At 48.5% G+C, this 23,883-nt stretch overlaps 1 protein-coding gene across 1 annotated transcript; it reads left to right on the top strand.

Moving 5' to 3' along the window:
* The first annotated feature begins 1,325 nt into the window (after positions 1-1,325).
* On the top strand, positions 1,326-22,989 carry P2RX6 (purinergic receptor P2X 6). Its single transcript, XM_033174695.1, has 12 exons — positions 1,326-1,469; positions 3,789-3,939; positions 4,324-4,395; positions 5,918-5,993; positions 6,735-6,828; positions 7,560-7,640; positions 9,514-9,655; positions 11,941-12,050; positions 13,985-14,078; positions 20,763-20,828; positions 21,175-21,252; positions 22,906-22,989. Exons 1-12 carry the CDS (start codon positions 1,336-1,338, stop codon positions 22,942-22,944), a joined length of 1,137 nt encoding a protein of 378 aa, XP_033030586.1. The 5' UTR covers positions 1,326-1,335; the 3' UTR covers positions 22,945-22,989.
* The last annotated feature ends 894 nt before the right edge of the window (positions 22,990-23,883 follow it).

The following is a 23,883-nucleotide window of genomic DNA, read 5'->3' as shown; positions in this document are numbered from 1 at the left end:
TACCCCGGGGGTCTCAGGGCGGTTCACAGAATAAAATCAAGATATAAAACCACAAAATGCTTAATAAAAATCAAAACAACAACCCAACCCCCCCCCCCCCCCAGTGTATAATATTACTGTGAAGAAGTTTGCAATAAAGGGAAATAAATGTTGCCGTTACATTTCGTATGCCTGGATGCCCCTGCTCCCAGAAATCCAAAACACCAGGAAAAGTGCAGGAATTTTAATTTGCGGTGATGTTTCCTCTCCCCCCCCCCAAGAGTCTTTAAAATGAAATAATGATTTAAAAAATGCACCCGCTGAGAAATCCAGAGAGAACAAACCCAAACAGTCTTTGGCTGATTATCAGACTGGGTATTTTGTAGAAAAGCACGTAGCCTTTGCGGGGGGTGGGGGTTGGGGGTAAGTTACAAGAAAGGAGATTCCAACTAAACTTCAGGAAGAAGTTTCTGATGGTAAGATCTGTTTGACAGTGGGACGTGCTCAGTGCCGGATTTACGTATAAGCTAAACAAGCTATAGTTTAGGACCCCAATCTCTTGGGGGGGGGGGGCAAAAAAATTTAAAGGGGAAAAAACTGGATGTACATTTTCAAAATATAACATAACAAACAAATAAAACAAAACTTACATACAGCAAGAGTGTTTTGTGTTATGTAGGCTCCTATGATGTAAGTAATGGGCCCCGCCTGCTAGCCTGCTCCCTAAAATATCACTGATTTGCACATTTCTATATATAGGGTGCCTACATTCTGCATGGACTGGTTGCATGGCAACATGTGCAAAGGGCTTTAGATGCCTATTAGGTCCATAAATTACCATATAGCATATATTCAACACACAAAAACAGCGACAATTTGTTGTTGACAAAGGACAGCTGGACATACAAAGGGCCCCATTACTTTCCATAGCTTAGGGCCTCATCAGACCTAAATCCGGCCCTGGACGGGCTACCTCAGAAGGTGGTGGACTCTCCTTCATTGGAAGTTTTTAAGCAGAGCTTGGATGTTTTAGTTGACATTCCTGCATTGCAGAGGGTTGGACTAGATGGCCCTTGGATCCCTTCCAACTCTACAGCTCTGATTCCAGTTAGCCCATGGAGACGAAAGGCCCTCCTTTCCCATTTTAGCAGCCCATTAGCAGGCCATCTTTATTTTACCCTCCCCTCCTTGCTACTTTGGAAGATGCTGACACAGATCCTCACATCTTCGACGTTTTTTGAAAAGTTTGCCTCTTTGCCTGCTCTTCTCCACCTGGGCAGCAGGCCAGGAGGATGATTGTGGCGTCCTCCGTCAGCTTCTGCTGCCGGGATTTCACAGCCAGCCAGCCAGCCAGCCATGGGGGATTCCTGGAGCCATTCCTGCTTCGGCTTTCTGGATTATAAAACAGAGAAGTTTGCACTCACCAGGAATAGGAAGGTCGGAGTATTGCACCGCCTGATCCAGCTCGGGATCGTGGGCTACATCCTCGGGTAAGAGCTGCAGAAGCAGCGAGGCGGGCGTTGAGAAGCCTTCGAAATCGCAAGTCACTGACATTTCTGAGACGTTGCCGGTGAGCTGGTGGACTGCAGCAGCAGCCAGCTTGGAGGTGAATTGCTGCATTGGGTGGATTTACACCGACTGACTTCTGGCTCTCTTTTTTTAAATGCCCTAGATTAGAAGCAGCTTCTTTTGCAGGAGGAACTGCAGCCGTGCAGGAATCCAGCTTCCTCACACACATCCCATCTTTGTTCCACCTATGCCTGGGGTTGCCACATTCCTTCAGCTAGCCCTGCTCCTCTGCCTTTTAACGCCGACGTTGGAGTTTTTGCCCAAATGAATCAGGTAGATTGCTCGCAATCCCCAATTCGCTGAATGGGAAGCAACACACAGTCTTCCCCAACCTGGAACTTTGGAACTCCCTGACAATTGACATAAGGCAGGCACCTTCTCTGTACTACATTCTTTTCAATGCCTGTTATATATTTTTAAAAAAACACACATTCCTGTTTAGACAAGCTGACCCAGGTGCTTAGAAAGCTGATGCAAATTTAAATCTGCTTTTAGTCTTTTGTTATTTTACCTTTTTGGAAATCTTACTGTTCTTAGTGATAATTTTATTCTTTTATCTTTTTTTGTAAATCTCTTTGAGGGTTGTTGTTGTTTTTTTACAATCAAGCAGTGTATAAATGTTATGAAATGAGTAAATAATTTTATTTATTTCATAACATTCATATACCCCGGATTGTAAAACAAAACAAAACCTCAAAGCAGTTTTTGGACTCAGGCTGTGTACACACCATACATTTAAAGCCTCCCTCCCCCTCCCCCAAGTATATTGGGAACTGCAGTTTACCCACCCCAGCGCTACAATTCCCAACACTCTCAACAAACTACAGTTCCAGGCGTCTTTTATAGTGTGGATGTGTGGTGCCTACAGCTCCCATGAGCCTCTGCCAGCACAGCCAGCGCTGTGTGAAGATGGGAACTCCAGTCCAAAACAACTGTGAGGCACCGGGTTCAAGGAAGGCTGCAAAGGGAAATAGTTTAGGGCTTAATAATAATATTTTTTATACCCCAACCCATCTGGCTGATATGAGTTATTGCAATCGCGCATGCTAAGGCTCAGGGATGGGGAACCTCTTCCAGACTGAGGGTCACATGAAAGTGGTGGGCGGAGCCAAAGTGGGTGGAGCAACGAATGCAAATTTCCCCTTTTCCCAGTAGGCTAGTTTCGACACACACTTGTGCAGCTCTCGCAACCTTCCTCCCAAACAAGGGGCGTGATCAGAGTTCAAGACAGGCAAAACACACTCAAGGGGTGGATCTACACACGGGGGGGGGGGGGGATGCTATAAAGAAGTAAGAAAATAAATCGTTATTACAAAAGGAAAAAAAACCGCTATGTAAAACGGCATAGATTTTTTTTTGCTCTCTGGCGCCATCTGGTGTTGCATGTTTATAACACATTCAAGATGCTGTTTTCTGACTAACGTAGCTGAGTCCAAGCAGTGCATGAGTCAGGGCTGGGGAGAAATGTAGCTGGGGAGACTTCCGATGGCCAGATAGAGAGGAGTGGAGGGCCCCATTCATTCCTGGGGTTCCCTGCTGCAGAGGACCTTAATGAACAGGCAGTCTCAAATCCATGCTTATTTATGGTATTGTAAAGTTGGAAAAGGCCTTCAAAAGGGCAGCCTCCTTTGTACACATAGTCAAACACTAAATAACAGCCTAATCTCTGAAGAAAGGATGTGGGTGGTGATGTGGGTTAAACTGCAGAGCCTAGGGCTTGCTATCAGAAGGTCGGTGGTTCGAATCCCTGCAACGGGGTGAGCTCCTGTTGCTCGGTCCCAGCTCCTGCCCACCTAGCAGTTTGAAAGCACGTCAAAGTGCAAGGGAAGGTAAACGGCGTTTCCGTGCGCTGCTCTGGTTCACCAGAAGCAGCTTAGTCATGCTGGCCACATGACCCGGAAGCTGTACGCCGGCTCCCTCGGCCAGTAGCGCGAGATGAGCGCCGCAACCCCAGAGTTGGACACGACTGGACCTAATGGTCAGGGGTCCCTTTACCTTTACCTTTAATCTCTGAAGGGATGAAAATGAGTAAGGTTGAGGAGCTCCTTGGTCAGGGTGTTCCAACGCAGGGGTGCCACCACAGAAAAAGGCCCCGCTCCTTGCAGCCACCTGGAAATGCTGAGCCAATTGTAGCGGATGATCACTAAGGGTAGGGCAATATATCTGGAGCATGGGAGGAGAGTTATTTTAAGTGTGCGTGTTAAGCATCTTGGACCCCTGTTCTTTCTGCTGCTTCGCAGGTGGGTGTTTCTAGCCAAAAAGGGCTACCAGGAGAAAGATACTGACCCTCACATCTCAGTGATCACCAAACTGAAAGGGATTTCGGTCACACGTGTCCGAGAGCTTGGGGACCGACTCTGGGATGTAGCAGATTACGTGAAACCCCCTCAGGTATCCTTTCTTTGGCCTTGTGGCCACAAAAGAATTACCCATCTGGATCAGGCCATATGAAAAACTGAGACGGAGAAGTTTGTGGTAGTAATACTAGTACTAGGAGTAAAGTTACTTACAGTAGTAAAGTAGTGGTAAAGTTACTAATAGTGGTTAAGTTGTGTTGTTTATTTATTTTTAAAGCCTTTATAAATCACTTCGTTTCTTAAAAATTCAGCAGTGTACCATATAAAAACAAACAATAGCACTGAACCAAAAATAAAACCAATAAGAGCATATCAAAACAAATAAAATGGGGCATTAAAACAACAACAACAACAACAACAACAACAACAACAACAACAACAGAATGTACGTATTTTGAAACGTTTCATCATTTCATAGGGGGAAAATGTGTTCTTTGTGGTGACCAATTTCATTGCTACACCGAAGCAAGTGCAAGGATCGTGTCCAGAGGTACGTCTCTTTACCTGTGCTTTTTTGCTTCCTCTACAGTTGCAGGAGGGAGAAACCTTTTGGAGGTCACATGCTAGTGGTGGGTGGGGCCAGAGGCAAAAGTGGGTGGAGCAACAAATGTAAATTTTACTGTTGTACAACAAATTGGTTTCGGTGCAGAGGTCACATCCAATGCCATTCTCTATCCAGGCAAGCAAGGGTTCAAGGACACGCCCCAGCCCCTTTAAAAGATATGGGAACAAGATTAATAGACAAACAGAAAAATTATTAGAATTGGCACACAAATTCTTCCCAAGGATTGGACTAAAATTTGGGAATCACAACCCTTAAAATCTGCTTTCAGTTTTCTTGGAGAAAACTCATTGAAACTCATTGAAATTACTACACAGGTAGTATTGCACTCCTTTGCAAATGTCAAAAATGTCCTTTAGCTGTTGGAGGGGCTGCAATAGTTGGAAGGGACCCCGAGGGTCATCCAGTCCAACCCCATGCAATTCAGGAATCTCAACTAGATCAAATATGATTTTACTTCGACTTTGTTATTTTAACACACATGCAACCGTACACATTCTACGTCCCTACTTTACAGTTTAGTTTTTCATCTTTTGATCGCCATCGGTTATTATAATTGTCCTTTCTGCTTTATATACAGTATTAAACGAAATGAAAACAAACCTTTCTTGTTTTTTAAAAAGGACCTGTCCCAGCTAGACTAAAACTCTTGAGGAGAGTGCAAGGCAAGGCCTGGGAGAGATGTGGCCTGGAGGGGTTGTGTGGCTTCGGGAGGGCCAGATAGAGAGTTCTGGGGGCCGCATTCAGTCTGGAGGTCCCCCACCCCTGCTGTGCAGTTTGACCTCTCTGCCCGAGCCCTGCAGAAGCACCTCCCAACCATTTGCCTGCTCTCAGCCCAAATCATAGACCAGGTTGCATGATTGTAGGCACCACATGCGGGTGGCACTGTAGTTTAAACTACTGAGGCTAGGGCTTGCCGATCAGAAGATCGGCAGTTCGAATCCCAGGATGAACTCCCGTTGCTGTCCCAGCTCCTGCCAACCAGCAGTTCGAAAGCACATCAAAGTGCAAGTAGATAAATAGGTACCGCTCCCGCGGGAAGGTAAATGGCGTTTCCGTGCGCTGCTCTGGCTCGCCAGAAGCGGCTTAGTCATGCTGGCCACATGACCCGGAAGCTGTCTGCGGACAAACGCCGGCTCCCTCGGCCTCTAGAGCGAGATGAGCGCGCAACCCCAGAGTCGTCCGCGACTGGACCTAACAGTCAGGGGTACCTTTACCTTTACCTTTACCTTTACCTTTATGCATCACAGCAGCTTATTCTGTGTAGCTTCAGATAATCCAACTTCATTGCAGCAACAAGGGGCTGGCCAAGTTGCCCTGAGACCCTGTCAGGTCTGTGGGTGCCCCTTCCCACTATAGGCTATAGCTTTATACAGGCATGCCAGGCAGACCCTCTCACAGGGCTCCCCTGCAGATGCTTTTCCTTCTCAACAATTGTCTTCTCCTCCAGCACCCTTCCATCCCCGATGGGAAGTGCAGGAGAGACGAGGACTGTTTGCCAGGACAGCCGGTGGTCCACGGAAATGGTAAGGAGGTCTGTTTCAATCCTGGCCCCTACCTGCTGCTCTCCACACCTCCCACATCTGAACGCCGAATTTAGCACCGGTTTCTCAGTGGTTACCGCTTGCTAGGCTCTCACTTGAAGCCTTCCCCAACCAGCAGCAGGGGGAGACATTTTCTGTTTTGCCTCAGGCAGCAAAATGTACTGGGCTGACCCTGCTGATGGAAGTTGCAGTCCAAGAAGCTTCCCTCTTGTTTTTACATTTCGTTACCTGTTGTTGATCATGGACCAAACAATCGGTGCCAATTAGTAATCAGTGCAGTTTGGGAAGGCTCAGTCAACCGCCTTAATTCAAAACAGCACCCAGTTGTGTCTCAGGAACAAGGAGGCAAAATTTGGCCACATTACCACAAGAGGTGTCCAAACGCATAGCGAATATTTTCTAAAACATACAGCAGATGAAGCCACCTCATACTGAATTAAACCACTGACCTATCTAGTTCAGGATTATCCAATTTCTCTGCAGCTCTTCGAGGTCCGATGGGCAAATATGTCAATCTCAGTATCTCTGCTTTTCCCAATTTCATTTATTTAACAGCATGTGCGTATACAGCTTGAGTGTCAGAAAACCTCTAATTGGTTTCCAAAAATATAGGAGAAAGCAATACCTTACATGGGGGAGTTGGGCCGCAATGCACATTGGAAGGAATAAAAGGGCTTTGGTAAAAAGAAGACATAACAGAGATGTAGTTCGGTTCTCTTGCAGGAGTAAAAACAGGGAAGTGTGTTCCATTTGATGAATCCAATAATACCTGTGAGATCTACGGGTGGTGTCCGGTGGAAAACAGGACTTTGTCCAGGTATGCAAGTTGTCCTCTTTCATCCTGTTTCAACGGCTACCTGTATCTCTGTCCCCCAAACCCACCACAAGCCAGCCAGACATCTTCAGCTGAGGAACGGGCAGTAGCTCCTAACAAAAGAAGAAATTTGGTTAGGAGGGGGTGGCCCTTCCCTTATTGGTGGTCAAACAGGCATTGCAGGTTTTCCCCCCAGATGATACCAAAAGCCTAGAGAACCTGTTTAGCCAGAGGAAAAATAAGGCAAGTACGTCCCACTTAGTACCAACTCCTCTTTCAAACCACCTTCCGGGGGGGGGGGGGAATTAACACAATTTTTGGTCTCCAAGAGAGAACTTTGCCCAAATTATTTTTAAAAATGAAAACAAATTAAATACTTGTTTAGCTAAGCCTAACAAATATGTAGGCTGGTGCCATTGTTTTTAGCTAATCTTTGATTTCAATTACTGGTACTTTTTGAATGTTTTAGATAGCTGCTTTTAACTCTTTCATTGATTCATTCTTTTGTAAACTGCTTCGAGGTTTGTTTTTTTCTCTACTTCTTACAACCAAGCAACATGTAAATGTCATGATGTATGTATAAGTAAATAAAAAAAATCAGCCACCACGTATTATCAGACATCCACCAGAAATTTCAATTTCTCATGGAAAGGTAGCTTAACAGCCTACAGGTTGTAAAAACCAAATGGTCGTGTTCCATTCATAGGCCCACGTATTTTCTGTTTTCCACCTAGGAAACCACTCTTGGCTGAAGCGGAGAATTTCACTCTCTTTATTAAAAACACTGTCAACTTTAACAAGTTTAACTTCTCCAGGTAAGGGCTGAGATCTTGAGAGCAGGGTGGGGACGGTTTTCACAGAGGGTTTGGGATACTGTTTGCAAACAGGAGTGTCAGTCATGGCACCAACACCCAGCCCACTGCTGGCACAGGTTAGATAGCTTGTGCAGGTTTCTGTATGGTCTAGAAACTCTGCAAAGTTTGGAATGGTGCCACAAAAGATGTCTTCAGGTTCTTACTTTTTTGGGGGGTGATATTGTTTTATATTGTATTGCAGGTTTGTTTTTGTTTTTTTAAAGTTTTTAACTATACTTTTCAGGTTTATTATACATTTGAATAATTTTGCAGTCATTTTAACATATCAAAATTTCCCTTCCTTCCCCCTCCTTCTGCAGTTCCTTAAATTTATTTTTTAATAACTTCTGCATATCCAAATTCAATTAATTTGCTCATTATCTACTTTAAATATATACTCTTTGGAAACTGCAGGTTATTACAATAATCCTGCCAATGTTTTTATCTGTTTATAATTTATCTGTAAATATTCAACAAACCATTTCCGTTTTTTAATATATAAAAAGTTTGTTATCTTGCTTTCTTATTCTTCAGGTGAGTTTCGCCATTTCTGCATATTTCATAAGTTTTTGTATCCATTCTTCCTTTGCTAGGACTTCTGCTTCTTTCCATTTTGGGGCGAGTAGCACTCTTGCTGCTGTAGTAGCATACATGAATAAGTTTCTATACAACTTAGGTAGTTCTGTCCCTATAATTCCCAGTTTTGTGCATTATATGATATAGCAGCATTTCAACTTCATGGCGTGTCTCTCCGTGCTTACAGTATTTGCTGTTTTTGTCGTCTGTTTGGCAACTCTTTTAGTATTAGTATTTTTCGCTCCATAGGGCGCACCGGACCATAGGGCACACCTCGTTTTTAGAGGAGGAAACAAGAAAAAAAAAATTTCCCTGGTTTTCCTCCTCTAAAAGCCCTATTTTTTTTAGGATGAGCTAAAAGTTTTGCAGCTTTTTTGCAAAGGGAAAAGCCCTGTTTTTTTGAGGATCAGCTAAAAGTTTTGCTGCTTTTTTGCAAAGGGAAAAGCCCTGTTTTTTTTGAGGATCAGCTAAAAGTTTTGCTGCTTTTTTTGCAAAGGGGGAAAAGCAAAGAGAAAAAGGCCCATTTTTATGGGGTTCAACTCACATTTCTGAAAAATCTTAAGGAAAGGGAGCCATTTCTGCTGTTTCCAGACAGATAATCTAATCAGCCAGTCACATGTCGCTGGGGAAACAAACAACCTCCCTCTGCAGCACATTCAACAAAGGAGGCCTGGGCAAGGGGGCGGGGCCAAAGGGAGCCTGGACTCTTATCTCTCTCCTGATCTCTTGCTGATCAGCTGCTGAGCTGGGTCCTTTCAACACCCCCTTTTCTCTTTGTAAAATAAAAATCATGATCCTCTTTTGGCCCCTGGGCAATTCAGCTCCAGGGACCACCATTTGCTCCATAAGACGCACAGATAGTTCCCCTTACATTTTAGGAGGAAAAAAGTGCATCTTATGGAGCGAAAAATACGGTAAGTGGTGTTATGTATTGAAGTTCTCACCCTAGGCCACCAGGGGGGTTGTGTATATAGTTTTCACTCAGGTCCACATCAATTAATTTAAGCGGAAACCCTGGGCTGCCTATAAAAGCAGGCCGGCAGAGCTATTTGAGTTCAGTTCAGTCCCAGCTTAAGAATAAAGAGCTGCTTGGAGAGACTTCTGTGTCATCTGCTATGTCCACCCACTACTTAATAAATGGCATGTAAATATAGGAAGCAATTCAACTGCAAATAAAGGTGCCACAAGGCTCTTCCTCCCAAGCTGCTGTTACAACAGATTTCCCAAAGACTTTAATTTTTCTCATGCTTTCGTTCAGGACAAACACGCTGAAGACGACGGACGGCTCCTACTTCAAGGGGTGTCGATATGATGCCGTGGATGACCCTTATTGCCCCATATTTCGCATTCGTGACATGGTTGAGGCAGCTGGGGAGAGCTTTGAGGAGCTGGCTCACCAGGTAGGTCTCCTCGTTTGCTTCGGCAACCCATCCCACAAATGCAAGCGCGGAGGGGCAGGGCTCTTTGGGAACTGCTTCCCTCCCAGGAAAAGTCCATTGACTCCAGGTCAGATTAACCTTAGAAAGGGAGTGAGTTGGCTTATGGGAAATGGATGAAGTCCCTTCCAGCAGTGTTTCTGCCACTGCCGTAGCAGAGCGATTCAGCATCTGCTTTGCATACAGAACATCGTATGCCCAGCCTCTGGTAGCATCTCCAGGTAGGAACACCTCCTGCCTGAAACTCTGGAGAGCTGCTGCCAGTCAGTGTAGACAATACTGAGCTAGATGGACCAACAGTCTGATGCAGCAAAAAAAGAAAAACCTAATGCCATTCTAGGCTTCATCAACGGAAGTATAGTGTCCAGGTCAAGGGAAGTCATAACACTATTCTGCCTTGGTCAGACCACACCTGGAAGTACTGGGCGCCACAATTTATGAAGGATATTGACAAGCTGGAACATGTGCCACCAAGATGATTAAGGGTCTGGAAACCAAACCTTAAAAGGAACGGTTGAGGGAATTGGGTATGTTACTGTAGCCTGAGGGGGAAAGGAGTCTGAGACTTGATATGATAGCCATCTTCACTTACAGGTGAAACTTGAAAAATTAGAATATCGTGGAAAGGTTCATTTCTTTCAGTAATTCAACTTAAAAGGTGAAACTAATATGTGAGATAGACTCATGACATGCAAAGTGAAATATGTCAAGCCTTCATTTGTTACAATTGTGATGATTATGGCGTACAGCTGATGAGAACCCCAAATTAACAATTTCAACTTTGGGGTTCTCATCAGCTGTACGCCATAACCATCACAATTATAACAAGCAAAGGCTTGACATATCTCACTTTGCATGTCATGAGTCTATCTCATATATTAAACTCCAGTAGCTAATGAAAACAATTGCTTACATAAATGGAATTTTCCACGATGTTCTAATTTTTCGAGTTTCACACCTGTATCTAAAGGGCTGTCACATAGAAAATGGAGCAAGTTTGTTTTCTCCTGCTCCAATGGCTTCAAGTTACAAGAAAGGAGATTCCGACTAAACATCAGGAAGAACTTTATAATGGTAATTCTTTCCAGTAGCACCTTAGAGACCAACTGAGTTTGTTCTTGGTATGAGCTTTCGTGTGCATGCACACTTCTTCAGATGGTAAGATCTGTTTGACAGTAGGATGTACCACCTCAGAAGGTGGTGGACTCTCCTTCATTGGAGGTTTTTAAACAGAGGTTGCAGGACAATCTGTAATGGATGCTTTAGTTGAGATTCTTCCAATGCAGAGGGTTGGGTGAGATGATCCTCAAGTTCCCTTCCAACTCTTCAATTCTATGATTGCTATATAAAAAAGAATTAGAGAGCTTGCAGCACCTGCATTTGGGTTCTTTAAAGCACATGGCTTCCTCCATAGAATCCTGGGAACTGTAGTTTGTTAAGTGTGCTGGCAATGGTACAGGGCTGGATTTAGGTTTGATGAGGCCCTAAGCTACTGAAGGGAATGGGGGCCCTTTATATGTCCAGCTGTCCTTTGTCAACAACAGATTGTCGCTGTTTTTTTTGTCTTGAATATATGCTATATATGGTAATTTGTGGACCTAATAGGTATCTAAAGCTATTTGCACATAACAAAAGGCTAGCAGGCAGGGCCCATTACAGTGGTACCTTGGGTTGCGCACTCAAGCAATATTGCGCTTCTGCGCATGCGCGAACATGCGCAGAAGCACCCACGCTCCGTGTTGCACTTCCGGGTTAGCGGAGTACGCAACCCGAACATACGCAACACGGAGCGTGCGCAACACGGGGTATGACAGTACTTACATCATAGGAGCCTACACAACACAAAACACTGTTGCTGTATGTAGGTTTTATTTTGTTTTTTATCTTATATTTTGGAAATGTAGGCTACATCCAGTTTCCCCCCCCCTCTAAAAAATTTTTGTGGCCCCGCAAGAGAGTGGGGCCCTAAGCTATAGCTTGTTTAGCTTATACGTAAATCCAGCACTGCAATGGTAGCTCTGTGAGGCGTAAACTAAAGTTCCCAGGATTCTTTGGGGGAAGTGTTAAATATGCGTTATAGCTTCGCACTTGGATTTCCCGTGACAATGTAACCTTTATCACAGAACAATGTGGGAAGGGGAGCCGCTGAAGCCCCAGTTTGCTCAGTACTAATAGATCCTAGTGCCCTCTGTCCTTCTCCCCCCCCCCGCCCCCCGTTAATCTTGTGGCATTTGGTGGATCCCACACAGGGGGGCGCTATCGGCCTGCGGATCGACTGGGATTGTGACTTGGACCAGCCTCCATCGTGGTGCAGGCCCGGCTATTCCTTCACTCTGCTGGAAAAGAAATTCAACTTCAGGTGGGCGCAGCAGCAGGCGGGAGGGTGTGAAGGAAGCAGGGCGCAAGCAAGCCCTTCTGTCTTAAGTAGGGAGGGGGGAATTCAATTCTGCTTGCATTTGAAGACGAACCCGCCCAATTCACGCTTATTGAAACAGTATGTGAAACGGAACACAGCAACCCTTCGGAATCTACACTTCTCTGAATTTCACAATGCCGAGAAATGTGCAGGAAAATGTATACACTAGCAAAAAAACAACAACAAACATACACGAATGCATCAGGGGAAACTACTTCGCAATAATTTGTATATTGGGAAAGAGCTGCGCTAAAAAAACTGATGGATATTTCCTTTTTCCAAAAATGCAAACCGACGTGGAAATGTGGAGAATTCGAGACTGGGAAAATGAGATGGTTAAGGTTCTCCCATCCCTCATCTTAGGAAGCAATGATAAACACAAGTGCCTCTGAGCAGGTGCAAAGCGCATTTGTTTCACCAGTGGTTAACTGCACCCCCTCTGCAGACCAGGAGGTGGGTCCTGCATAGGAGGGTGTTGGTTCTCGACTGATGTGAAGAGGGCCCTTCTCTTTCTCTAGAACCGAGCCTGGTAATCCCCTTCTCTAAACAATCTGCCAGGGAGCATTGCCAGGGTGGTACCGTTTCCCAGTCTGTCCTATTAATACTATACTTTGGCACCAAGTGAAACCGTACAAACTAGATTTTTTTGCAGGCACTTTCTGTCCACCCCACCCTCCTAGTTTTATGTTGCATAGTTTACCATGCAGCATTTACCACGTTCTGTATCATTTCCTGCTGCTGCTCATCGTAGAGAAAGGTTCACCAATATTCAGGTCACTGAAAGCTCCCTGCCCTCAAGCTATCCAGTAGCCATCAATAGTCTTCAGCGATTTGCCCAATCCTGTTTTTAAAGCCATCCAAGTTGGTGGCTATCATTGCTTCCTGCAGAGGTGAGTTCCAGAGTTTAACTGTGTGCTGCATGAACAAGTCCATCCTATTTATCTGTCCTTGGGCACACAATCCTGAACACAGAGCGCCTGGTGTATATAAGGAGGTATCTGAGCTATTGGGTCTCACTAACCATGACTCCCCAGAAGCCCAGAGAGGTTAGACTGGCTCTGTCTTTGTTATCCTCCCACTGGCAGACTAATAGGTAAAAAAAGGTCAAGGACCCCTGGACGGTTATGTCCAGTCAAAGGCGACTATGGGGTTGTGGCGCTCGTCTCGCTTTCAGGCCGAAGGAGCCGGCGTTTGTCCACAGACAGCTTTCCGGGTCACGTGGCCAGCAGGACTAAATCGTTTCTGGTGCAACGGGGCACCGTGATGGAAACCAGAGCGCACGGAAACGCCATTGACCTTCCCGCCACAGCGGTACCTATTTATCTACTTGCACTGGCGTGCTTTCGAACTGCTAGGTTGGCAGGAGCTGGGACAGAGCAGCGGGAGCTCACTCCGTCACAGGGATTCGAACCGCCAGCCTTCTGATCGCTAAGCCCGAGAGGCTCAGTGGTTTAGACCACAGCACCACCCGCGCTCCTATACCTTCCTAGTCAGACAAGCCTTTAGAATCTGAAGCACAGGTGATGCTGTCAGGGCAAACAGCATTTTAATAGCTGGTTCCGCATGTGTTCTGATGTATTTTGATGGTTGTTGATGGATGTATTTTGATGGTTGTTTTTAGCTAGTTCATTGATGTCACTTTGCATTTCGTTATGTTGCTTTTAATCCAACTTGCACCCCAACTTGGGAGAAAGGAGTGATATGAATATATTCACAAACTATATAAATAATATGAGAGGTCAGGCGCTCCTCATAGTATCTTGAACCGAAGTTGTCAAGGGCCCTGCCGATCAACACAAGAACCTCAAACGTGGTCCAACTGCATGTGGACCAAGGCACAGCTTCTGCAAGCTCATCCGCCTCATTTATTTCTTCAGAACCGCTTCCTATTATCGGGACCCCCTGAACCGGCAGTCTCGGAGCCTGTTGAAACTCTACGGTATCCGCTTTGACATTTCGGTCCACGGCCAGGTAAGGACCTCTCGATGCCCCATGTGCAGCGGATCCCGGGGGGGGGGAAGCTCTGCAGGGATCCCATTCATTGCCCCCAAGTGTTAGAAACTGAGATATGAAAGCTAGGAGCTAAAAGGCACCTTAAACCGAGGTTATGGGAGCAACAACGGAATGTCTCCTCCAGCCTTCAGAGAGTAGCTGGAAGTGGGGAGGCAGGAAAAGGCCCCCCTTTCCTTGCACTCTGCAGTTTTAAATCTGAAATCTTAGGCGCAGTACTGTGCCGAGCTCCGAAACTGGTCACGCTAATGAAATTCCCTGTCGCAAAATCCACCTAGATGAACAGTGGGAGTTTCAAACGCTGCCCAGGGGTGCTTTGAATCTCAGGCTCAGCTCCAAACATGCTGTCCTTCCTGCTTTCTCTGTGGGAGGTGGGCTACCCGCTGGCCGACCCTCTTTCCAACTCACTCGGCAACCTCACCTCCCGCCTCCTCATTTTTTGTTTTTTGTTTTTTGCAATCTCCAACAAAATCTACGCAACACACAAACTTGCTGTTAAGTTGTGGGTGGACACAACAGACAACACAGCGATTTCCAAAACAGCTCTTATTTATTTGCAGGCTGGAACAGAACTGAGCTGGAGGCCTCAGCCACCAGCTTATATAGAGCTCAGCTACAATGTAACAGTAACAACATTCTGCAGCTAACCAATCCCTGAGTGTCAGTTTCTAATCCTTCATTTGCATAAGCTGACCTGAGTGAAAACCGCAGCAGAATAAACTATATACACACACCCCTGGTGGCCGAGGTGAGAACTTCAATACATAACACCCCTCCCCACCGAGATAAGGCATTAGGTTACAAGCATAGTGGTTCCATTATATACAGCAATATTCATTAAAACACATAGCATAACAGTTCAATTTACGATGCAGCATTATGTGTGCAAATTGTGTGTAACATAGTCTTTTAGATATGCTGGGCGTTTGGGAACCCTACCTGACCGCCGTGGGCCAGTATCAGAGCCCGGTTGGCTGCCCGAGTCCCGTTGCGACTGCTGTGCTACCACTGGTGTCGTTGGGCCTGAGGTCTCCGGCTCCGCTGCTGTTGGAAGGCCTGTCACGATCGGACTTGGTGGACACTCAGGCAAGGCGGTGGTCGGCGTCTCAAGGGAGTCAGGCAAAACCCCTGCAGTGGCTCGGCTTGGCCCCATGTCCGCAGTTTGTGAAGGGGGTGTAGATGGAGCCTCGCCTTCCAATGGTGTCGGTTCTAGAGCTGAGGCTGCCGTTGAGGGTACTGCGGTATCGTCCAAAGTTCCAACCCGGCGCCTCAGTTGGTCTATGTGCCGGCGCCACAAACGCCCGTCCTCAAGTGCCACCTGATATGAGCGGGGCCCAGTGACTCCCACTATCGTGGCCGGCACCCAAGGAACGTCCCCCACGTAGTTTCTGGCAAAAACCTTATCCCCGGGAATAAAAGACCTTGGTGCGTTAGCACCGCCCGGGGGCTCGGCTACCCCGAAGTCTGGATGCAACCGGTCGAGCGGAGATCTGAGGCGACGGCCCATAAGCAGTTCAGCTGGACTCCGCCCTGTGGCTGCATGCGGGGTAATGTGTTGCACGAGCAAGTATTCCGTAACTCGCTCATGCCAGTCCTTCTGGTCCAGGCGTGCCAGTGCCTCTTTTGCTGAGCGCACCATTCGTTCTGCCTGTCCGTTGCTGGCCGGGTGGAATGGAGCTGTTAGGGCGTGGCGGATGCCCAGCCCCAAGAGGTACCTTTCAAAAGCGCCTGATGTGAACTGTGGCCCGTTGTCGGAGACGAGGACATCAGGACATCCATGCGTTGCGAATAGGCCCCGCAGCACCCGGACTATGGCTTCGGTAGTGGTGGAGGGCATCAGAATAAGCGTCATTTCGAATAAGCGTCGAGCCATTTCGAATAAGCGTCCACCACTACCATAAAGGTCCGGCCGTGAAAAGGGCCAGCAAGGTCAATGTGCACCCTCGACCAGGGTGCCTTTGGCGTCTCCCAGGTGTTGCCCTTAGCTGCCGGTGGTGCAGGTCTCGATTCTTGACATGCTTGACAGGAGGCAACCCAGGAGGTGATGGCCTCGTCCATGTTAGGCCACCAGACGTAACACCGAGCCAACGCCTTCATTTTAACGATCCCTGGGTGGCCGATGTGCAGAGCCTCAAGGACGCGTTGGCGGAGTCTTTGGGGAACCACGACTCGGTCTCCCCACAGTAGGCAGCCGCGATGAGCCGAGAGCTCATGCTGTCTGGTCGCAAATGGCTGGAACTCAGATGTGAATGGCCCTTCTGGCCACCCCCCTCCACACCCAGTTGAGCACACGTCTGATGGTGCGGTCCTGGGAAGATGCGGAGGCCACATCGGTAGCCGACACTGGTGCAGCTGGGAGGTCCTCAAGCAGGAGTACCGATGAAGCAGGAGCTGGATCTTCCACCAACGCCGGAAGGGGGCAACGACTGAGGGCATCAGCATGGCCCAGCGACTTTCCCGGGCGATGAATGAGCCGATAGCTGTATGCTGCCAGAAAAACAGTCCATCGCAGCATGCGTGGCGAGAGGATCGGCGGAGTTGGTCTGTCCCCTGCAAGGAGGCCCAGGAGCGGCTTGTGGTCAGTGATGAGGTCAAAGGTTCTCCCATAGAGATATTCGTGGAACCTCTTCACTCCAGCCACAAGCGCCAGTGCCTCCTTGTCGAGCTGGCTGTAATTCCGTTCCGCCGGAGACAGCGTCCGAGAGAAGTAAGCAAGTGGTGCTTCCCTCCCATCCGGGAACCGGTGACTGAGGACTGCACCGATGCCAAAGGGCGAGGCGTCACAGGCGAGGACCAGTGGCCTGGCTTCACTGTACTGTACCAGCACACTGTCTGAGGAGAGGAGGGACTTGACCGCGTTGAAGGCCGCTGTCTCCCGATGACCCCAGGACCATGGCGCCTTCGTGCTGAGCAGGCGGTGGAGAGGCTCAGCTAGCGTTGCCTTGTGGGGCAGGAACATATTGTAGAAGTTCAGCAGCCCTAGGAACGCCTGCAACTCAGTCTTGTTCTTTGGAATCGGGGCCTCCTGGATGGCCCGGATTTTGGATGCCGTTGGGTGAAGGCCAGAGGCGTTGATGAGGTAGCCCAGGAACTCCACCTGTGGAACGGCAATCAGACACTTTTCTTTCTTTACCTTGAGTCCGGCCTCCTGGAACCTGGTCAGCACAGCGCGGAGGCGCTCGAACAGCTGCTGATTTGAGTCTGCGGATACCAGTACATCATTGAAGTATGGTACCACGCCTGGCAGTCCCTGCAGGAGGCGCTCCATGAGGCTTTGAAAGATGCCAGGAGCCACGCTCACCCCGAACTGTAGTTGGCGGCATCGGAACGCTCCTCGGTGGGTGACGATCGTCTGAGCTTCAGCGGTGGCGTCGTCAACAGGCAGTTGTTGATAGGCTTGGGCAAGGTCCAGCTTAGCAAAGACCTTGCCTTCGCCCAAAGAATGCAGCAGGTGTTGGACGACGGGAACGGGATAAGCGTGCTGCTGAAGCGCCTTGTTGATCGTGCACTTGTAGTCTGCGCATATCCTCACCGACCCATCCGGCTTGACAGGTGTGACGATAGGCGTTTCCCACTTGGCATGGTCGACCGGCTCCAAAACCCCTTGCGCGATTAATTTGTCCAGTTGTTCGTCCACCTTAGCCTTGAGGGCGAACGGAACCCGGCGTGGCTTTAGCTTGATTGGAGCTACTTGTGGATCAAGGCTAAAGGAGATGGGTGTGCCTGTATATTGGCCCAAAGTGCCATCGAAAACCTCGGCAAATTCTTTAGTTAACTTTTCCACTTCCGCGTTGGAGATGCAGTTGATGCCGGTGACTTCCAGACCGAGGGCGCCAAACCATTCTAGCCCTAGGAGGCTGGGCCGCGGGTCTTCAACTACCACGAGTCGGAGTGGGCCCGAGAAGTTTTTGAACTTGACCTGGAACTGGCCGACGCCCGTCACGGGAATGTCGTTTCCCTGGTAGTCCCTCAGGTGTACACGATGTTGGTCAAGCTGCCTCTTAGACAGCTTGGGCACAAGTCTTTTGATAGTGCTCCAGGACACAACGGACAGGGCAGACCCGGTGTCGATCTCCATGTCACACAGAGCTCCTTCGATGAGCACCGTGATGTGTAGTTTGCGTCGCGTAGGCGAGTCGGTTTGTCCAATCGTGGTTCCGGATGAGCAGCAACAGTTGGTGAGAGCGAAACAGTTACTGTTTGCGGACCGGGTTGACGACTTGGACTTGCGAGATGGTGAAGAGGCTGTGTTTGATGGCGTAGATCGGCAGACCTTGGCGATGTGACCCTTTCTGGAGCACTGCCGGCAGATGGCGTCTCTGAATCGGCATTTGACGCGGGGGTGGTCACCTCCACAGCCGGCGCATTCTGATTGGCCCTTGGACTTCTGTTTGAACTTCCCGCGTTCCCGCTTCGTCTGGTGCACGTCATCGTCTTCGCTGGTTGATGCCTCGTCGCTGCTAGCCTCTTCATGGTGTACGGCGATTGGCTTTTTTGTAGGTCGTGGGCTGCTGGCCTTGCGGATCTCCTGGGCGGAGAGTTCAGCCGCTTCTGAGGCCGCAGCCTCCTCGATGGCCTTCTGCAGCGTGAGGTCTGGCTTGGCAAGGAGGCGCCGTTGCAGACGGTTGTCCCAGACCCCGCAGACGATCCGATCCATCATGGCATCGTCTAAGTCTCGGAACTCGCAGGTTAATGCGGCCTTTCGGAGAGCGGCGACGTAGTCGTTGATCGACTCCCCCTCTGCCTGGTTCCGGTGGTAAAAGGCGTGGCGGGCCGCAATTTTGGACGGCTTGGGCGCGTAGTGGCCGCGTAGCTTTTCTTGTAGCGCGTCCCACGGTGCTCTGTGAACTGCGAGTGGAGCGACTAAAACTCTGGCCGTCTCAAACACTTCGGGCCCGCAGAGGCTGAGGAAAAGGCCTCGCTTCCGCTCCTCTGATACCTCTGTTAGCTCGTTTGCTTGAAGGTAGCATTCGAACCGAGCGAGATATGAGTCCCATGATTCAGAGGCCGGGGCAAACGGCGGTAGAGGCACTAGTGTAGCCATGACTCCGATGCCGACGTGGTGGGCGATGGATGGAACACAGTGCTCTAGCCAGAACGGGCAGCTCTGAGTTGGTTCTGTTCAGTGATTTCGCTCAGCGTTTCAGCTCAGTGATTCAGCTCAGTGATTCAGCTCAGTGATTTGCCCTTGCGCTGACTGGCTGTGTGCTGTCTGTGTTCTGATGTCCATGATCCCATCCTCGTCGCCAGTGTTAAGTTGTGGGTGGACACAACAGACAACACAGCGATTTCCAAAACAGCTCTTATTTATTTGCAGGCTGGAACAGAACTGAGCTGGAGGCCTCAGCCACCAGCTTATATAGAGCTCAGCTACAATGTAACAGTAACAACATTCTGCAGCTAACCAATCCCTGAGTGTCAGTTTCTAATCCTTCATTTGCATAAGCTGACCTGAGTGAAAACCGCAGCAGAATAAACTATATACACACACCCCTGGTGGCCGAGGTGAGAACTTCAATACATAACACTTGCCGACATCTTTCTTTGCATGGCCTCCAGTGCACAAAGCGATACAATTAAAGATTAAAGCGATCTGTTGTGCCACAGGCAGAAGGGGGGGGGGAGCTTATATTCCCAATTATTTGTGCCTTTTGTATACCGTGCCTGCAGACGTTCCATGGACCAGTGGCCTGAATGAGTGGTGTTGTAAGAATTTTAAGGTATTTTAGTTATATATAATAATTGTTATTAGTGTACCAAAACAAATAAGGCCACATGTCTGAAAAACAGCACAGGAAGACAGGCCTCACTCCATTTTGACTCCCAACTGACCAAGTATTTCTTTGTCTCAGGAACAAAGGGGGGGTTGCCCCTCCAGCTACTCAGCAGCCCCCTGCCTGAGTGATACTCTCTGGCATCCTGATACCTGAGTGCCAAACAAAAGGGTGTGAATAACTTGGCTGGGAAATAGGGAAATGTAAATATCTTTTGTTTCACTTGATGGGTTTCTGGTGGAGGGCAAGAGGAGGCAGGGGGCAGGATCCAGGATGCTCAGATCACTGCTAACAGACCCTCCCAATTTGTGATGTATGTATGATGTATGGAGGGGTGGTCTTGAGCTGGAGGGGGGCAATTTCAAAAGTCTATATAGGAGCTTGCGCGCCTTTGTTTGAGGTCTTTTGCTTGCAAAACACCCTGCTGCAGCAGTGTCTAATAAAGGGCTATTGCTTGCTTTGGAAGAATCTGTATCGTCTCTATTTGTTCTTAGGTGCTCTTGACAGGAGGGGAGCCCTGCTGAAGCTCTCCCTCGGGTTCGTGGACTCCCTTCTGGGGCCAAACCTAATTTTTATTACAGTGGGTGACAGCTTTCTATATAATGCAGGGGAAATCCCTAACTCACCAAGTGTTTGAGATCCATAGGCTACCCTCACCTGGTTTAGCCAGCCAGTCGAAGCTGTTCCCAGGGTGTGGCTTCAGTCGCAGGCTGACAGCTTCCTGGAGCCACAGGTGAGAGCTGAGTGCAGGGTGGGGACGAAAGACAGGCAAAAAAAAAAAAAAAAAAAAACCCCAGAAGGAATGCAACGTGTATGTCCCACCAGAGCTACTACCCATCCCCTAATACCCCATGCACTTCTTATTACTTAGGCTGGGAAGTTCAGCATCATTCCCACCGCTGTCAACTTGGGAACAGGAGCTGCCTTCCTTGGAGCTGTAAGTATGACCGGTAGAGTAAAAAAACGCCCTTTTGGACTACAACTCCCATCAGCCCCGGGCGGCGCTGCTGTACAATGCCCCTGGGGCTGATGGGAGTTGTAGATCCAAACAAACAGAGAGCGCTGTTTACAGGTGGGTAGCCGTGTTGGTCTGCCATAGTCAAAACAAAATAAAAAATTCTTTCCAGTAGCACCTTAGAGACCAACTAAGTTTGTTCTTGGTATGAGCTTTCATGTGCATGCACACTTCTTCAGATACACTTCAGATACACTTCTTCAGAGAGCGCTGTGTTGGCGAAGGCTGGTCTGGATGATGCTGAATGATGTCATCCTTGCCACCCTAGGCCGCCGTGGTTTGCGACCTCGTCCTGCTGTACCTCGATACGAAAGCTGAATTTTATCGGAGCGAGAAATACGAGGAGGTAACAGCGATCGGATGTGGGCTGACCTGGCTTCTTGCTTTTGTTTATGTGGATGCCGCTGCCTTGCAAATCCCTTTCTCTCCACCATGCCCTTTGTTGTAAACATCCCTTTGCCTGCATGCTCCGGTTCCGTCCCATTTAGCACTCGCTGTCACGCCCCATCGTCCCGCTGTGGGGAATCGCAACCTCAGCAGCCCCTTGTGCTCCCTGGGGACTGGCAGCAGCAACTGGTCAGGGAACTTGAGAGGGATTATTGTGTGTCTGAAGGTGTCTGGCTCCCCAATCCTTTACTTCATTTCTCGCCTGTCGGGGGCGGTCTCTGGTACAAGCAGAGAGACGCGGGTGGCGCTGTGCTCTAAACCACTGAGCCTCTTGGGCTTGCCGATCGGAAGGTCGGTGGTTCGAATCCCCACAACAGGGTGAGCTCCCGTTGCTCTGTCCCAGCTCCTGCCAGCCTAGCAGTTTGAAAGCAGGCCAGTGCAAGTAAATAAATAGGTACCGCTGCGGCGGGAAGGTAAACGGTGTTTCTGTGCGCTCTGGTTTCCGTCACGGTGTTCCGTTGCGCCAGAAGCGGTTTAGTCCTGCTGGCCACATGACCCAGAAAGCTGTCTGTGGACAAACACCGGCTCCTTCGGCCTGAGAGCGAGATGAGTGCCACAACCCCACAGTCACCTTTGACTGGACTTAACTGTCCAGGGGTCTTTTACCTTTACCTTTTACCTGGTATAAGCAGGCTTTTCTGCATGCTACAACACAGCCCTCGGATCGCGGAGGCAGATAATAATAATAGAAGAAGAAGAGTTTGGATTTGATATCCTGCTTTTCACTACCCGAAGGAGTCTCAAAGCGGCTAACATTCTCCTTTCCCTTCCTCCCCCACAACAAACACTCTGTGAGGTGAGTGGGGCTGAGAAACTTCAGAGAAGTGTGACTAGCCCAAGGTCACCCAGCAGCTGCATGTGGAGGAGCGGAGACACGAACCCGGTTCACCAGATTACGAGTCTAGCGCTCTTAACCACTACACCACACTGGCTCTCCAGCCCATCTGTAAAACAACACAAGGAGAGCCTGCTGGATCAGGCCAATGGCCCCTTTAGTCCAGCATCCTGTTCTCACAGTGGCCAACCAGATGCCTCAATGGAAAACCCACAAGCAGGATTCGAGCACAAGAGCCCTCCCTCCTCCTGCTGTTTCCAACAACTGGCATTCAGAAGCATTGCTGCCTCCAGCCACGCAGTGCCTCCATTGAGCCATCGATAGCCTGATCTCCCATGCATTTCTGTAATTCTGCTTTAAGGCCATTCATGTTGGAGGTCCTTACGGGAGACAGTTCCACAGTTTAACTCTGCGCTGCACAAGGATGGACTTTCTTTTATCTGTCCCGAATCGTCCAAAATTCACCTTCATTGGCTCTCCGCAAGTTCTGGTGTTCGGGGGGACGGGGACATTTCACTATCCACTGTCTCCCTGCCAAGCATGCTTTTTGTCCCCTTCAATCATGTCTTGTGTGCCTTTTCTCCAAACTAAAAAGTCCCAAACACTGCAACCTTTCTTTAGTCGCTCCATCCCCTTCTTCATTTTGCTTGGCCTTTCCTGAACCTTTTCCAATGCCCACAGTATTTTTCTAATATGTTCCCTGTTCTACTTTTCCAGGCAAAGCCACCGAAAACCAAAGTTGACGCAGCCACTTAGCCCTACAGACCACGCGCAAGAGATCTCAGGAGAGACCTAATGTGGGATAGATTGATGCTCCAGCAGATGGGCAAGATCTCTCCTCCCTGCTTTGGATGCGTTCGGCCCTCCAGGAAACCAAGACTTTGGTGTCCAGCTGGTGTATTGCTTTAAAACAGACTCCTCCAACCAGGTGTTTTGGACTCCCATCAGCCCCAGGGCTGTGTTGTCGGGTTGATGGGAGTTGTAGTCCAAAACCTCCAGAGGGTATCAGCAACACAGAGGTAGAAAGCCCCAGGGCAGCCTTTCCCAAATAGATGCCTTGCAGAGGTTTTGGACTACAATTCCCAACAACCCTGGGAGTTGTAGTTTGGGGAGGGCCGGTATAAAAGGGTCTCAGATACCAGGGCGGGGGAAGACTGTCAAACCCCCCATGTCTCTCTCTCTCTGTCTCTCTCTCTCTCTCTCTCTCTCTGATATATATATTCCACTTGGAATAATTCTCAGCCACATTTCTGTCGAGGGAATCAAAACCTCCCCACATCAGCCACATCAGTTTATTTTCCTGCTTCTGCCTAAAGATCACTTTTAGATGAAACCTGCTTTTTTCACCCTTTGTTACAGGACTTGCAGGTTTTCTTTACTTACTTGGGGAACTGATGCATTTTCTTTGTGTTTATTTAAATTTATACCCCACCACGCCTCCCTGAAAAGGTGCTCAGCGTACATACGGTGAGAAGGTCCCTGCATTGCAGGGGGTTGGGCTAGATGACCCTCTGTGTCCTTTCCAATTCTGTGATTCTGTAAGGCTCTCTCTCTCTCTCTCTCTCTCTGACTATAAACTGTGTACTGGGGCACGTGGCGACAGGTGCTCCATCAAGTACAGGTACTCAGGTCCCAGGTCAATTAATAAAATTAATTAGTTATTATTATCACCATCATCAGTTTATTGATCACCTT

Source organism: Lacerta agilis, chromosome 17 (assembly GCF_009819535.1).
Source record: "Lacerta agilis isolate rLacAgi1 chromosome 17, rLacAgi1.pri, whole genome shotgun sequence".
Classification (NCBI taxonomy): Eukaryota; Metazoa; Chordata; class Lepidosauria; order Squamata; family Lacertidae; genus Lacerta; species Lacerta agilis.
Note: the sequence above shows the minus strand (reverse complement) of the source record. Positions and strands in the feature narration are given on the sequence as shown.